Source organism: Manacus vitellinus, unplaced genomic scaffold (genome assembly GCF_001715985.3).
Source record: "Manacus vitellinus isolate BGI_N305 unplaced genomic scaffold, ASM171598v3 scaffold_11_pilon, whole genome shotgun sequence".
Classification (NCBI taxonomy): domain Eukaryota; kingdom Metazoa; phylum Chordata; class Aves; order Passeriformes; family Pipridae; genus Manacus; species Manacus vitellinus.
The window spans coordinates 17,682,393-17,696,566 of NW_021938895.1; the positions used below are offsets into that span (position 1 = coordinate 17,682,393).

At 37.4% G+C, this 14,174-nt stretch overlaps 1 protein-coding gene across 4 annotated transcripts in view; it reads left to right on the forward strand.

The window, feature by feature from the left end:
- Positions 1–14,174, forward strand: part of ARHGEF10 (Rho guanine nucleotide exchange factor 10) — a 106,965-nt gene that overhangs the window by 10,749 nt on the left and 82,042 nt on the right. For all 4 annotated transcript variants that reach the window (XM_029965816.1, XM_018088895.3, XM_018088896.3 and 1 more), the window contains exons 2-7: positions 5,183–5,353; positions 6,679–6,969; positions 7,924–7,984; positions 9,007–9,086; positions 10,194–10,250; positions 12,876–13,039. In XM_029965816.1, the coding sequence (XP_029821676.1) occupies positions 5,183–5,353; positions 6,679–6,969; positions 7,924–7,984; positions 9,007–9,086; positions 10,194–10,250; positions 12,876–13,039 (824 nt within the window). The remainder of the gene's footprint in view (positions 1–5,182; positions 5,354–6,678; positions 6,970–7,923; positions 7,985–9,006; positions 9,087–10,193; positions 10,251–12,875; positions 13,040–14,174) is intronic.

Below are 14,174 nucleotides of genomic sequence, written 5' to 3' on the forward strand. Positions count from 1 at the left end.
ACATAATGAGCTGGGCAGATTTTAGTTGTCTAGGAATATGAGTCTATAAAGGAAAGTGTATCTCATCAGAGAAATCTCTGGAATGTATCAAGGTTAAATAATAAGTGCTCAGATTGCTATGCCTGGTGGTTTGTTTTGACTTGATAACTTACACAGGTTACAAATTTTATAATACCAAAAAATATTCTGAGATAACGAACTTTTAAAATATTTTTCTTTAACTGAAAAGTTTTGTGTATTTGTAGGAAGTTGAAACATTTGGGGAATTCAGTTTGAAGGAAGGTGTGTCTTTGCAGCCGTAAGTGTCTTGTTGCAATCCAAAATAACACAAGTAAAAAGGTAAATGTTTTAAAAGTGCACAATGGAATAAGAGCGAGCAGCTCTTGCCAGCCTGCTTTAGGTCCATTTGTATTCATATTTTTTCACTAAATAATAGCTGGATATGTTCCAGTTGAAGCTTTGTATGCTTATTTCCTTCATTGGTCTATATAAGGTGGTCATATGGTAGAAGTGGATAAAAATGTTTATTGAGTCTTTTAAATATAATAGATGCATTTCATCTTTTGTTCCATAGTTCCCTGCTTACTTTAATTAAAAAAAAGAGTACAGCTGATTGCAAAGATTACATTCCTGATTATACAGAAGCCTTACTTATATTTCTAAAAATATTTTTCAAACCTTAAAACATAGGCTAAAGTATTCATATTTCTTGATGGCAGTGTGCCTATGTCCAGTGTTCCAGGTCTATTGTTACTGGGCTCCAGGCTGCTAAAGTGTTCGTGCTTGGGTTTCTATTTCATTATTCCTTTGTCATGTTTTTTCATTGAAGTTGACTTCTTCAGGATCATCTCTGATTTATGCAATTACAAGGGGGGATAGAGATTTGAGGTGCCTTTTTTTTTCCCCTGTGTGTTCTCATTGTCTTGAAAGTTCACTTGATAGTAAGCGCAGAGCTTTTGTTTTAATTCTGTGTCTCTAAAATAAACCATTTAATAAAATTGTTAATGAAGCTTCACTAGCTTAGTCTGGGCTTTAAAATTAATGTCACTCCTTTAACTCCTTAGCTATATTACTTTGAACTATAAATAATCTAAGGATAATGAATGGGAAAGCAGATGATGCCAAGAATGCTTTGCATTTGGCAGAGTGACCAAAATTTGTTTAAATTTGCTTATACCCCAGCAGATCTCTGTAAACACAGTATAAGTGAGCTTGTTTTTGAAGTGACCTTTAAGAAAATTCATTTCACTGAATAATATACCTCAGAAAAAAGTCATAAATCTCTGTGTTGTGCTAACAACTATGAGAGTATATATTCCTTTTTCTAATTCTAAATTAACCCTTTCACACTTAATTTAACTTGAAGACAGTTTTTCCATTATATCAGATTTATTTTTTCATGCTTTAAAACTTCAAATAGAAGTTTCTAGAAGTGCAAGAATTTCCCTGAAGCATTTGCAGAGCTTCAGAGTGGTATTGGCATAAGATGAAAAATTTTAATCAATTATTGTATTCTCATTGCTCTGGTTGGCACGCGTAAAATTATGGATGTGAGTAGTGGTGAAAGGGCAAATTGGATTTTTAGTAACTAATTTAATAATTTGAAGTAATTCCAGATAGACTCCGTCATGCTAAGCAGTCTGCGATTATTTCTTTGGGGGAAAAAAAAAGTGCATTTTAAAATTATGTTAAAAAAAAAAAGAAAAAAGGAGGTAGTTGTCCTCTGTGTTTTTTAGGGGGGAGGGTGTCTTTGAAAATTCCACCCTCACACATCCCCACCCCCACTTTTTTTCTACAACGACTGTTGCCTGGAAATGCACTTTTTGGCTTGATCCTTTTGACTTGCAAGTAAAGGGTAGGAGGAACTGGGACTTTCTTCATAAGCATGAAATTTGGCAAGATTTGTGATGGTTTTTAGTAGCCAGGTTCAACCTGAGTCTAACTCCACTGTGTCTTCCTAATTGTAGCATTTCACAAGTGCTTTGTCTGTGTGTTGTTGTGACAAAACACAAAGAACTGCGGAAAAAGTATATATTTTCAAAAGAGGAGTTTGTAATTTTTTGTATGAAATAATCTGTATTTATCTGCTGTGCTGAGCAGCTCTTATATTGAAGCAAAAAGCTCCCACCCTCTTTTTGTTTCTGTTAAAATACTTTTTCCATCAAATGAAATAGTATGCCCTGGAGATTAAAAGCTTAAAGGAGAATATTTTTATTAAGTGTGAGGTGGAAGGGATCTGTAAATTTTGAAAGTTAAAGTTTGCACCTGCAGAATTAAGTAAATGCAGAAGAGATGTAAAGCTAAAATAAAGTTTTAAAACTTTCTGAAGTGAGGATATTTGTCTCAGTCTACCCTTTCTAAAGGACATGTAATCTGAGGAGTTTCTCTCTTTTTTTTTCTTTTTTGTCTCTTTTGTAATCTTTACCTGCTGTCCCATCAGTGATGCAATTAGGGGATCTTTCCAGGTGCAGTACTCAATTATGGGATTCAGTGCCTTGTTTATTTATGATGCAAAGTAAGTGTTTTGAAATTAATGAAACAGGGCAGTGTTAACAGCCATAACAGAAAAAAATTAGGTGGCACCTCCAATATTTTTTTTTACTCCAGTTGAGAAAATCAATTCCTATGTAAGATTCTTCCCACAATTATAAAATATGGGTTGGTTGCTTTTTTTAGAGGAAATAGGGGGGGCACATTGAAGGGAAATTATGCATCGGTTGAGCAAGTTTTGCTCCTGGGTCCTGAGTCATTCCTTTTGCTTGCAGTGTCTCAAATTACCTTTTTTTGCTAGTGGCAGATCTTGACTATCTGACAAATGGCACTGTGCTGGACTTGAGTGCGTGTGGAATTGCAACAAAGTGTTGGAGTAGAGAGTTACCAGGCATCTGATACCTAAGTTACTTGTATGTGGACAGCGGAAGTATTAGGATCCAGAAGCTCCCTAACCTCAGAGCCACAAAACTCAGAGGTGCTTGCTGCTCCCACAGTGTTTCCCTGCATGGCTTGGATGTTTTGTCAGCATACACACTTTTTCTTTTGCTGATGTCTAGAATTCACCTCCACTGAGCAGGTGTGTTCATGGTTCTCAGCTGAGCCTTTCTCCAACAGTGCCCCAGTTTTCTGAGTGGCCTGATCCTGCAGATATGATCAACTCATTCCAGTAACCTCATCTTCCCCCTTCTCCCGCCATACAAAGCATAGACAGAGCTACCTTGTATGCTGGAAGTGGTTGTTGCTGTGGTTCACTTACACAGTGCAGTGAGAGGAGTGGCAGACAGCAGCACGTGTACCTCCAGAAGGGTTGTCAAGCACAGGAACAGGCTGCTTAGGGAAGTGGTTGAGTTGCCATCCCTAGAGGTATTTAATAGGCGTGTAGATGTGGTGCTTAGGGACATGGTTTAGTAGTGGACTTTGTGGTGTTATGTTAATGTTCGGATTTGATCTTAAGGGTCTTTTCCAACCTAAATGATTCTATGAAAAACTGTGGTTTTGTGGCTCTTACCTGCTTGTATCTGCCATCTACTTGTTAATCTGCCTATCCTGAGTGAGTAACCAACACTTCACATGCTGGTAATGACAGAAACCACTTGACTTTGTATTTCACGTGTTTGTGTTTTCCAAATTTGAAGTATGCAGGCATACTGAAAACATAAAAAACCTGAAAAAAAAAGCTGGAGATAAACCAACATCTCTCCTTTTTTCTTTCTTTTCTCCGTTACAAACAAGCAACAAGTAGTACAATCTAGTCAAATGGATGCTGAATCAGGAAGAATGCTGTGTTTGTCTTTAATCACTTGGAAGAGCTCTGCAGGATTTCTTGCGTCTTTCAGGGTAAAATAGAATTGCTAATGAACAAAAGCAAAAAATGAGAACCCTTAATCCAAAGGCTGAGTTCATCCAGAAGGATTTTTAAAAGGCATCAAAATGAAATTAAATGTCATGCTGCCTCAACCATAAACTGTGACAATAAATGCAGGAAAACCCCTTTTTTTGTTCCTTACTATTTTTGCAATTAGTTCACTTTTTCTCCTGCAGAGAGGCTGCATGAAAGATCTTGTTATTTGTGGCTCTGGTAAAATATGCTGGCTCAGCCTGCCTGAAGAAACAGAAGCCTTGGCAGGAATGCTAATTATCATGACAATCTAAGCAGTCTAGAGCTTAGGTGTGTGGGGGTTTTATCATAAAGACAAAAAATATTTTCTGGATGGTAGAAGAGCTGATAATATCATAATGACTCAGGAGATTCAATTGCCCTTGCAAAACTTTATTTTTAATTTTGTGTTACCTGTAAGAGGAGGCAGAGAGAACCTTATCGACTTCAGGTATATTTTTATAAAATATTGGTGTTTACATCTTTGTCTATTTTAGTGTATAGTTTTATGCTATAGATACATGAGGGGGCCTAAATCCTTGTGGGTTTTCCACGATGGCATGGAGAAAAACTACCCTCCACTTCCAGCTGTCCCTGCTCCCCAGCCCCATGTACAGTGCCAAATCTGTGCTACGGTGTCTTCACAAGCAAACACAAAAAACCCCCACATTCACACTTCCTATCCATATTAGGGTATAATTATTTCAACCATTACTTCTTGAAAGGTAAGAACTGAAAAGTCAACCCTCCCCATCTCCACCAGAGTGCACCTTGTGTGTGGTAGTAGAGCTAATGATATGGTGCATAAATTCATTGGTTTAAAACTGTCACAGATTGGAGGAGTAAAACCAATCTGCTTGGTCTCATTAAGTGTGGGAAGAAAGTTTACCATGACTGGCATTTGGACACTGTTAAAGAATAGATTTAGGAGTTTGAGTTAGAAAGGAAAAATGACTTGAAGTTATAAAGTCCCAAAGTCCCTGTACAAATAAATTGACCTGTGAACTTTTCTCATTTAAAGAACTGGCCGTTAAAGGATTTTTCCAAAAGTGTTTTGGGTCATTATGACAAAACCAAAGGTATTTGCATTATCACGTCTTAATTGCTTTCCAAGTAATTTCCTTGTTTACGCTGAAGGATTTATTGAAAACTGCATGGGGTTATCACCATGTCAAGGAGCTTTTGTTCTGTTCCAGTAACCCTAAAATCTAAGGGTTCATTGTATAAGCTTCATTTGTAATGTGGAACACTCACTGGTCCCATGAAATCATTACTAAGAATAAACAACGAAAGGCATGTCTTTCTGCACAGTTCTAGAGCGTGAACCGAAAGCCGCGGGTACGAACGAGGAGGAGGAGGACGAGGGAGAACAGTTTGACTTTGATAGTGGAGATGAGATACCAGAAGCAGACAGGCAAGCCATTGTGCCACCTCCTGCTGATCCTGGAAATAACATAGAGCACCAAGAGGCTGATGCCACAGGTAAGTCAGCCTGTCAGTCTGTGCCTCCACTAGGCTAAATAATCAAGACTGATCATAGGATGCCTTTTTTTGACAGTGCAATAAAAATACTGTAAAAAGAGGTTTCCATGGAAATACCATTAAAATGTTCTGAATATTCCTGCCAGTTACAGTCATGGTAGATTTAACAAGGCAAATGGCCATCACATGTAATTCCTGTGAGGTTTCCCATCCAAATGTGACATTCGAAACAATGGATTGGGCACGGTCACAGTCATACTATGGGTAAACATTGTCCTTGCAGATTTTATGGCATATGGATAGCTTGAGATAAGCTGTCTCACAGCTGAGCTTGCTGGTTACTGGTCTTAAGATATGCATAAAACTAAGTGGAGTTTAAATGTATGAATTTTGTTCATAAACAGAAGTCTTACTAAACATTAAAATATTTGTTATAATACTTTTAGATGTTCCCAGTGCTGAGGTGTAGTCTGGAAATTGCTGTATTCTGCTCAAATTGCTAACAGCTGATTTTGTTTACTTTGTTCCAGTTTCCTTTTGTAAGCGGAGTTGTTGTGCTCATGGCAATGAAAGATAATTAACTCTTCAGATGACTATGCAGTTTGACAACCTGAAACTTAAACACCATCTTTCCCTGAAAATTTGTTACTTGCTAATCCATCTGTGAAGCCATGCTTATAGCTCAGAACTATTTGATTGCTTGGGATGCAGTTCTGTAGCTCACTTCAGAGGGGCCTTTGGTTCTGCTGTGTCTCAGCTTGTCTCAAAAAATACCGGGAACTTTACGTAAATGAAAACAATACATTTTCAAAGAGAAAAACTTGGAAAGTTATTTTTCCTTTTCTTAACAGGGCATTTTCAGGACTGTTTGAGGAATGTCCTCCAGTGAACTTTTTCTGTCCTCATGCCTATTCCTAAAATGTTGCTTATATTTGTGTTTATAAAATCCAGATAATCTATAATCCAGATTTTAACCTTCAGGGTTTAAGAGTGTTTTGAGCCATGTGCTTATGGGAAGAAAAAGAGGAGCCTGGATACTTATCAGATACCCTCCTATTCAAGATTTGCAATCCAGTTACTGTTTTTCCATAGGCATCCTTGTAACTCATCTTGTTTTGCTACTGTTCCATTACTCATCTGTAAAATAGGGAAGATGGTACTACTGTTTGGGAATTTTGAGTCATAGATTGTTACTATACAACTTTACTATAGAACTTGTATAGTAAGTGTCAGTGTTTAGGATGCTTGCAAAGAGTAATATTAGAGCAGCTTGAAGAGGTATGAAAAATAAAACATTATATTTTTGTTTGATTTTTCAACTAAAGGAACTAATAATTTAGAAAACAGTGAGAAACTGCAAACATCAGAACCTGCTGTGGAAGGTGCTCCAGCCAAAGTAAATCCCTACTCAGTCATAAATATTTCACCAATCCAAGACAAGGATCCATCCTCATCACCAGAACCAAGTCCTCAAGATGAATGTGCAAGTCCAAACTTGTCTGGTGGATATTCTGTTCCTGTCCCTTGTGGATATGCTGTGCCATCTAACTTACCTTTGATACTGCCAGCGTACTCCAGCCCTGTCATAATTCGCAGTGTTTCTGTAGACGAAGAAGGTATTGTATCTACACACCTAACTTATTTTAAGGGGGATCGTTGTTTAATTTCAGGTACCTGTGTTCTTTTGTTAATGCCTGGATAGCACTCAGCCTGGACAAGTGTGGGAATGATTAATGCTAATTGCTTTTTAATGTAATGAAATAATTTCCAGAGCCATAGTTCAGTGTCCAAGCCAAATGGCTTCTTCTCATACCTTATATTGCTTTCTCTAGGTTCTGGCAAAGTTCTCTCCCTTTTAACTTTTCTGTTATAATAAATAAACACTTCTTCTTGTTTATTTTCCAATCCTTGTGGATTTAGAGTTGCTGTGGGATGTTCTCCCATGATGATTTGATGAATTCTGTTTGTCTTTTAGTACAATTTTAAGACAGAACAGGAAACTAGAAAGGGAAATAACTATGGATTATTATAGAAACAGGAGATCCCCCATTTTGTAACCAGAGTTGGCCAAGCTGACAGTTTGATGTCAAGAGAGTACTAGGAAGAGAAAGCTCTCCATATATTCCCGCCTTTTCCTTTTTCTTGTATTTTGAGTATGTTTTCTCTAGCTAGGCAGCAGTTCTACTATAATTCCAGCCATTCTGCCAGCCTTTGCTTCCTACCATCATAAGGAATACCGTCAAGTAATAGCAAATATTTGTGTGGTTGTTATTACCTATAGAGGAATATGTTTGACAGATTAGAATTAAACACATCAGATAATTGTAATTTCCTCTTAACAACTCATAATAAATGACTTTGTCTTTGAATTATTTAATTTTCAAAAATGGATAGTGTGAAGAAACGTCTAAATGTTTTTAGACACATTTAAGAATAAAGATATTGCATAGAAGTAGATTATTCATTAGCAAGGAACTAGTAAAATCAGTTTTTTATGCTAAATGTGCCATTTGAACCAAACTGGCATGTTATTCCAAGCATTTTCATAATTTTTTTTTTCTACTTGGCAGGTATACAGTCAGCAACTGAAGAATGTCATAATTTTGTAAACTCAGAGGAGCCTCAAAATAGGTGATTGCCAGTTTAGCACGTTTTAATGATTTGTAAAACCTTAATTTCTAGGGAACCTTGCATTTGATAAATATTTTATTTTTCTTGTGTGATGCTTCCATGTTTGTTTTTTTCTTTTTTTTTTTTTTTTCACATTCCTAACTGTAGCTCTGGTTATGTGGCAATATCAGCACTGATTGAGGTATTGTGTGTGTAACCATGCATGACATTTTCAAAGAAACTGGTTTTTAATTTCTATAGAGTGATAGCAATGTCAGCTGCAACAGACTGTTGTAGTGTTCCCTGCTCTACGATATTTTTTCCCTTAATGTCCAAACCACATCTTCCTGTGGGCACTTTAACTATTCCCTCTTCATCTGGCACTGAGAAAACAATGACCCCCGAAAACCCTGAAGCAAATGCAAACAAAGAAAAAATAACCCTGATTCCATCACCTCTATAGTTCTCTTTCAGATAGGTGTAGCTGCAGTTGGATCACCCCATAGCATTCTTTTCAGCAGATTAAGTAAAGCTCCATGTCTTTCCTCTTCTTCTTTGTAAGCCATGTGGTTTAGTCCCTGACTTCAGTTTCTCCCCACCTCTCTAGAAGTAGTTTCAATTTCTCCATAACTTTCTAGAAGGGGAGTGCTGGGAAGCCTAAATTGATCCTGCTGCTGCAGGTTCAGCTTCACCAGCACCAACCAGAGGAGGGTAACAGCCTTGCCAAGCCTGCTGCCTCCTGATGTAGCCCACAATGTTTTTAGTCCTATTTACCATGAAAAAGCATAAGACAGTTTTCTGTGTTCTGATAGAAGAACTCAAAAGTGAAGTGTTTTCAATTTCCTGACTAAAATTTTCAGACTATTAAATAGAATAGATTATTAACCTCCCAACTACATACTGAAGCAATATTTTTGAGTAATCAGCAGCCTTGTAGTGGGAACTGGAAGGCAAGAAGATATTTATTGTTTTGTCTTTGCAGCTGTTTAAAAACATTGTAGTGTAACTTTTAATGCTTTTATTTTATGGTCTTTTTTTTCAAGTGAAGATAATCAGCCCAATAGAGAGGATGATGCCCTGGCCAAATGGGTTGCAGATCCTGCAAATACAGCATGGATGGAAAGTAAGTATCAGTGACCATTAAAGTACAAATATAGAAAAAGGTCAGTATTAAGTTGTGATTCACAGATGTGTGTATCTATATGTACAAATATGTTTTACAGGAATGTCCATGTTTACTTTCATGGTGTTTTTTTCAGATATGTTCCAGAACCAAGTTGTACCAGTTAAAGCATTCAACAGTGTAATAAAATTGTATATTTTAGAATAAAGTTAATGTTCACTTTTCCATGGAGCACCTTTTGGAGTCTGTGGAATGATTCATCACTGTCCTGTGGAAGTCATTTGGCTCCATCAGTGTGTGTATAGAGGAAATATGCTCTAGTTCAGTCTGCTCTGTGGCTGTATATGAAATTGCTCTTCTCATGTAATAATTGGCAAATAAGCACTTGGAGAATGTGGAAGGGAAGGAATTGCTGCTTTTTCTTGGTGTGTGCCATCGGCTCTTGGCTGACAACTGCATTTTAAACCAGAACAGAGACTGTGTAGTTTGAGGAAAGGTAATCCTGCCTGTTCTCAGCTGTTCCTGCAGGTCTGGAGGTTTATCTTATATGTCACTTGAAGTGACTGAAGAATTTGCATCCTTGTTCTGCCTCTTAATGTACTACAATGTATTACAATTACATTATTTAGTTTTGGTTCTTTTTAAAAAGTTCACTACAACTTCTCTACAGCCATTTAGTAAGGCAATGAGCAACCTTTGACAGGCATACTGCTGTAGAAAGGAGAGAGAAATGCTGGCTGTGGAAGTGGGTTTTTGTTTTCAGGCTACCAAAGGTCATCATAAACAGTGCGGATAAAATTGTTTGAAATTTCACAAATACTATGTACTGCTTTGTGCATTGTTGTGTTATTTGAATGATTAGATGTAGTGGAGAATGAGTCATATCTCCATTGTGTTCATATGTTCCGGTATAACCAAAATTCTTTAGAATAGAATAGAATATTTCTGTTGGAGGGGACCTACAGCATTTCAACTGCCTGACAATTTCAGAGCTGACAAAAAGCTAAAGCATGTTAAGGACTTTGTCCAAATGCCTCCTAAGCACTGTTAGTTCAATTCAAATTTAAGGAAGTTTCTAATTTGTTTTTTTTTCTGTTTTGATTTTAGATCCGGATGAGGTAATTTACGATGATGTGCCAAGAGAAGATTCAGAGTCTGAACCAGGTTTGAGGTCTTTGTAATACAGCTCATGTTGAAAGCAGTGTAATATAGAATTATGTGAATGTATACTGAACAGACATGTTCATTAAGTACCTAAAATATATGTAAATGGAATTAACATTTTGTCAATAATTGGTAGGTCTTGCAAAGTTTGGAATTAAACTGACACTTAAAAGACGTTATCTCAGCAGATCTCCTACTCTTCTCTTCTCAGAAGCTGAATTGTGCTTTATTGTATAGATACTGTCCCAAATACTGGACTATTCCACATATTAGAGAATTATTTGATTGGGTGTTGTAGCTATAGGACCTAAACAAGGCAAGGTAGGTAGGAAAAGGGTGTTTTAAATGCTTAAATGATGTATGATGATGCATCATCATGGCTATAGAAAGGACTGCTTTTTTCTTGTAAGTCCCCTTTAGCATAAAAATGCCTGATAGATAAAAGAGGAGATTCAGAGCGGCTGATTACCATCCTGACTGTGACTCTACACAAATGCTTTATTTCAGCCTTGGAGTTGTCTGCTCCTGATTGTGTGACCATGTTTGGAGGGGTCAGAATAGATCTCAAAGTAATTGCTGGAGCCAAGATTTTACCTTTACTGGGACTGATGGAACTAGATCTCAAGAAGCTTATTTCAATGAGTTCTTGCTCAGATTTGTTGTACAGTTTTTGATTATAGTGAAGACTGCTTAAAAATTGGTTGCTACTAACTAATTTTGTGTTCGAGTGGATTGGCTCATTAGGCACTCAGTATCTACTCATCATAGCTCTCAGGGTGTAGGTGTTTGATACTGAAGTTGTTAATGACTCAAGAAAACACTTAAGCTTTCTTATGTGAAAACCATATTAATATTTAAGGCTGTAATATTTTAATTCCTTGTCCTTAGTGGTGTTCAGGTAAGATGTTTTACAAATTATTACTGAATTCTTTTCATTTATTATTGGAAAGTTTTGTGTTACATTCATGACTTGAATATTTATATTACTGGAAGGTCCCTTAGTGGACTCGTAGTGCTACCCTTAGCAGGGACATCTTTGCACTGTTGCTGCTCAGTCAGGAAACACTTGCACCAGGCCCAGGAGGCTGAGCTGGGTAGGTTATGGAACAAAGCTCTGCTGAGCATCTCAGTCAGAATTTTCAACTTAGCGCAGAAGACATTAATAAAATTTCAGCTTTCATTTTGTCTCCAAAGACATTGAAAGATTTTGAGAAAATAAGTAGTAAGGGAAGTTTCATCTTTGTACATTCATGATCTTGGTGTTTATTATTTGTTTATTTTGTCAGGGAGGCACAACTATTCAAAACAAGTTTCAGTCAGAGCTCAGGTTACATTAGCACATGGACAAGATAAGTTCACCAAATCATTGGGTAAATCCTGCCCCAATACTGACAACACAGAAGTTAGACTTGTATAAGTCTTGACTTTGACTTACTATGGTGATTCTTTTAAATTATTCATTATGCTAGATTACCACTAAGATATCTTCTTAACCCCCAAATCTTCGTTCGCGAAGCCCAGCCATGATCTTCTTAACTAAGTATATGCTAAGGACAGTCTTGATATGCATGGAGGCTTAAAAAAAATTAAAATCTGAATCTTCCAAATAAGAGTAGAATCCTCTGTGTGCAGAATTTAATTAATGTTGATATTAAAATATTGGCCAAAATGTAGTTTTTAAATCACAGAATCCAGGGTTTTATATGGATATGTGAAACATGTCAACTTTTCTTTTGAGTACATATTTTTTCTGTATTTAAATGAAAGTTCAATCTTAAAATGAAAACACAGCTTTTGTTTCCTGAATACTGCATCATATCCTCTAACAATAGTGAATCCTGGCAGAAGTGTCCACACTTCTCTACTTGTAATGACAAATGATACTGCACATGAAGCACTTACCTGCTTGCTGATAAGCAATTGGCACTAAATTTTCCATTTTATTTTGAGTCAGTTTATTGTACTTGACATATGTGCTAGTGAGAAGACCCGTGTCTTTAACAGAAGTACTTTGGTCAGCCTTTGCAATATAGTTTTCCATATCTTGAAAAGGTTAAAACTTCAAGTTCTTAGAGTAGATTATGAGTGAGGTAACCCACAGATATGGGTTCTAGTGACTGGTGGAATTGCAAGAGTCATAAAATATCATGTTTCTTGCTACTTTGGTCTGATCTGTTCTGCTTGAAGTAGTGTTTTTGTTTGATTCTTGCTATGTTTTAGCATTTGCTGTTTGAGCTGATGATGATGTTCCAAGGGACAAATGGCAAGCTTGCAAATGGAAAGATGATGCTTCTTAGTGCAAATGTGTGTTCATAGCTACAGTTCAAACTTCCTTTGAAGTTCTTCTAAAATGTGTTGTGGGATTTGGACATAACAGTGATGTTTGAATAGTGCATGCTTTTAAAAGGATTGTGGTGTATACCCTTAACATTGTCCTCTTTTAGTACTCTGTTTCAACAAAGACAACCCACTTTGGCTGTTTGAATATTGGTTTTAATTCAGAATTTTTCATGTGCATACAAAAGTCTGTACAGTTCTTTATGGTACATCCTGAACAAGTGTTTCAGTGTTGAAACAAACATAAATTTCAGTGTAGCATTTTTTATTTTGATTTAATTCTTGCAGAGGAAATGATTTATGATGATGTTGAAAATGGTGATGATGGTGGAAACAGCTCACTGGAATATGGTTGGAGTTCGAGTGAGTTTGAAAGCTATGAAGAACAGAGTGATTCTGAGTGTAAAAATGGAATTCCCAGCTCCTTCTTGCGAGGCAACCACAAGAGACATGTATGTATCTCACAGTGCTGCTCAATCGTTGAGGTTATCCTGGTTTCCAACATTTGTAATTCTTACCTGTATTTCCCCTTTCCTCAATTCATTTTCAAATAGCAATAAGCATCTTTTGAAAGGAGATGTGAATTAGTGTGGAAGTGACAGTACACAACAAAATGTAACAGGGAAATGAAAAGATGAAAATATTTAACAGAAGCTTCTTACAAAAGAGGAAAAAACTCATATTGGATAAAAGTGAAACTAAAAATGAGATTATTTTTGCTTGTAGATGGTTACTCACCATTTCTTCTATTCCAGTTACTGGATTAGTGTAAGTGGTAAATAAGTGTGGAAAATAATGTGAAGGACAAATGGATAAAAGCCTGACAAGAATTGAAGGTTTGGGATCTTTAGGTGCTCTAATGTTGCAGAACTGTTCACCAGTGTTCCCTACCTTTCTGTCTTAGATCTGTATCACTTTGATTGTTTGAAGGTGACTGAGCTTAAAAAAACTCGAAAATTAAGGATTTTTGTAGTCAAAGATAACTCTGTACCATTTATTAAGGAGAGAAGAGAGGTGGCATGATTAAAATGATCCATCTATGACAGTTCCCTGGTCAAGTATCTTTGGCTACATCTGTTCTCCAGGAGGCAGGAAGACACAGGGGACATGGGTGTCTGCCCTTGCTACACCTCTTCTGTTGCACACTGGGAGGACCCCCGGATTCCTGCACTCTTGCTGCCTTGGCTCCTCTCCTTCTGCCCTTGTGTGCCCTCTCTGTGAGAGGAAAGTCTTCCCTGGCACCTGGGCAGCCTCCTGCTCCCTGCCCTGAGTGCTTGGAGGATGGAGTGTGGGGTGCAGAGGGGACAAGCAGGGCTGGGCTCGGTGCCCAGCAAAACCTAGCTGGGCTTGGGTCCCTGCAAAACCCTCAGGGCTCCCCCGTGTGTGCTGAATAGGGACAGATCCCCAAGAGCCACTCCACAACTGTGCAGTGTGAGCTGTGTCAGCATCCCACGGCTGGAAAGTGTAGGGGTTGTGGACAGGGTGTTATTTCATGGGACCCTTATTTTTATATTGCAGACTTCTTATCTTGGTCAGAATAAAAGCCTTGCTGTCTGTATTTCCCTCCAGCACATATTATCTGTACTC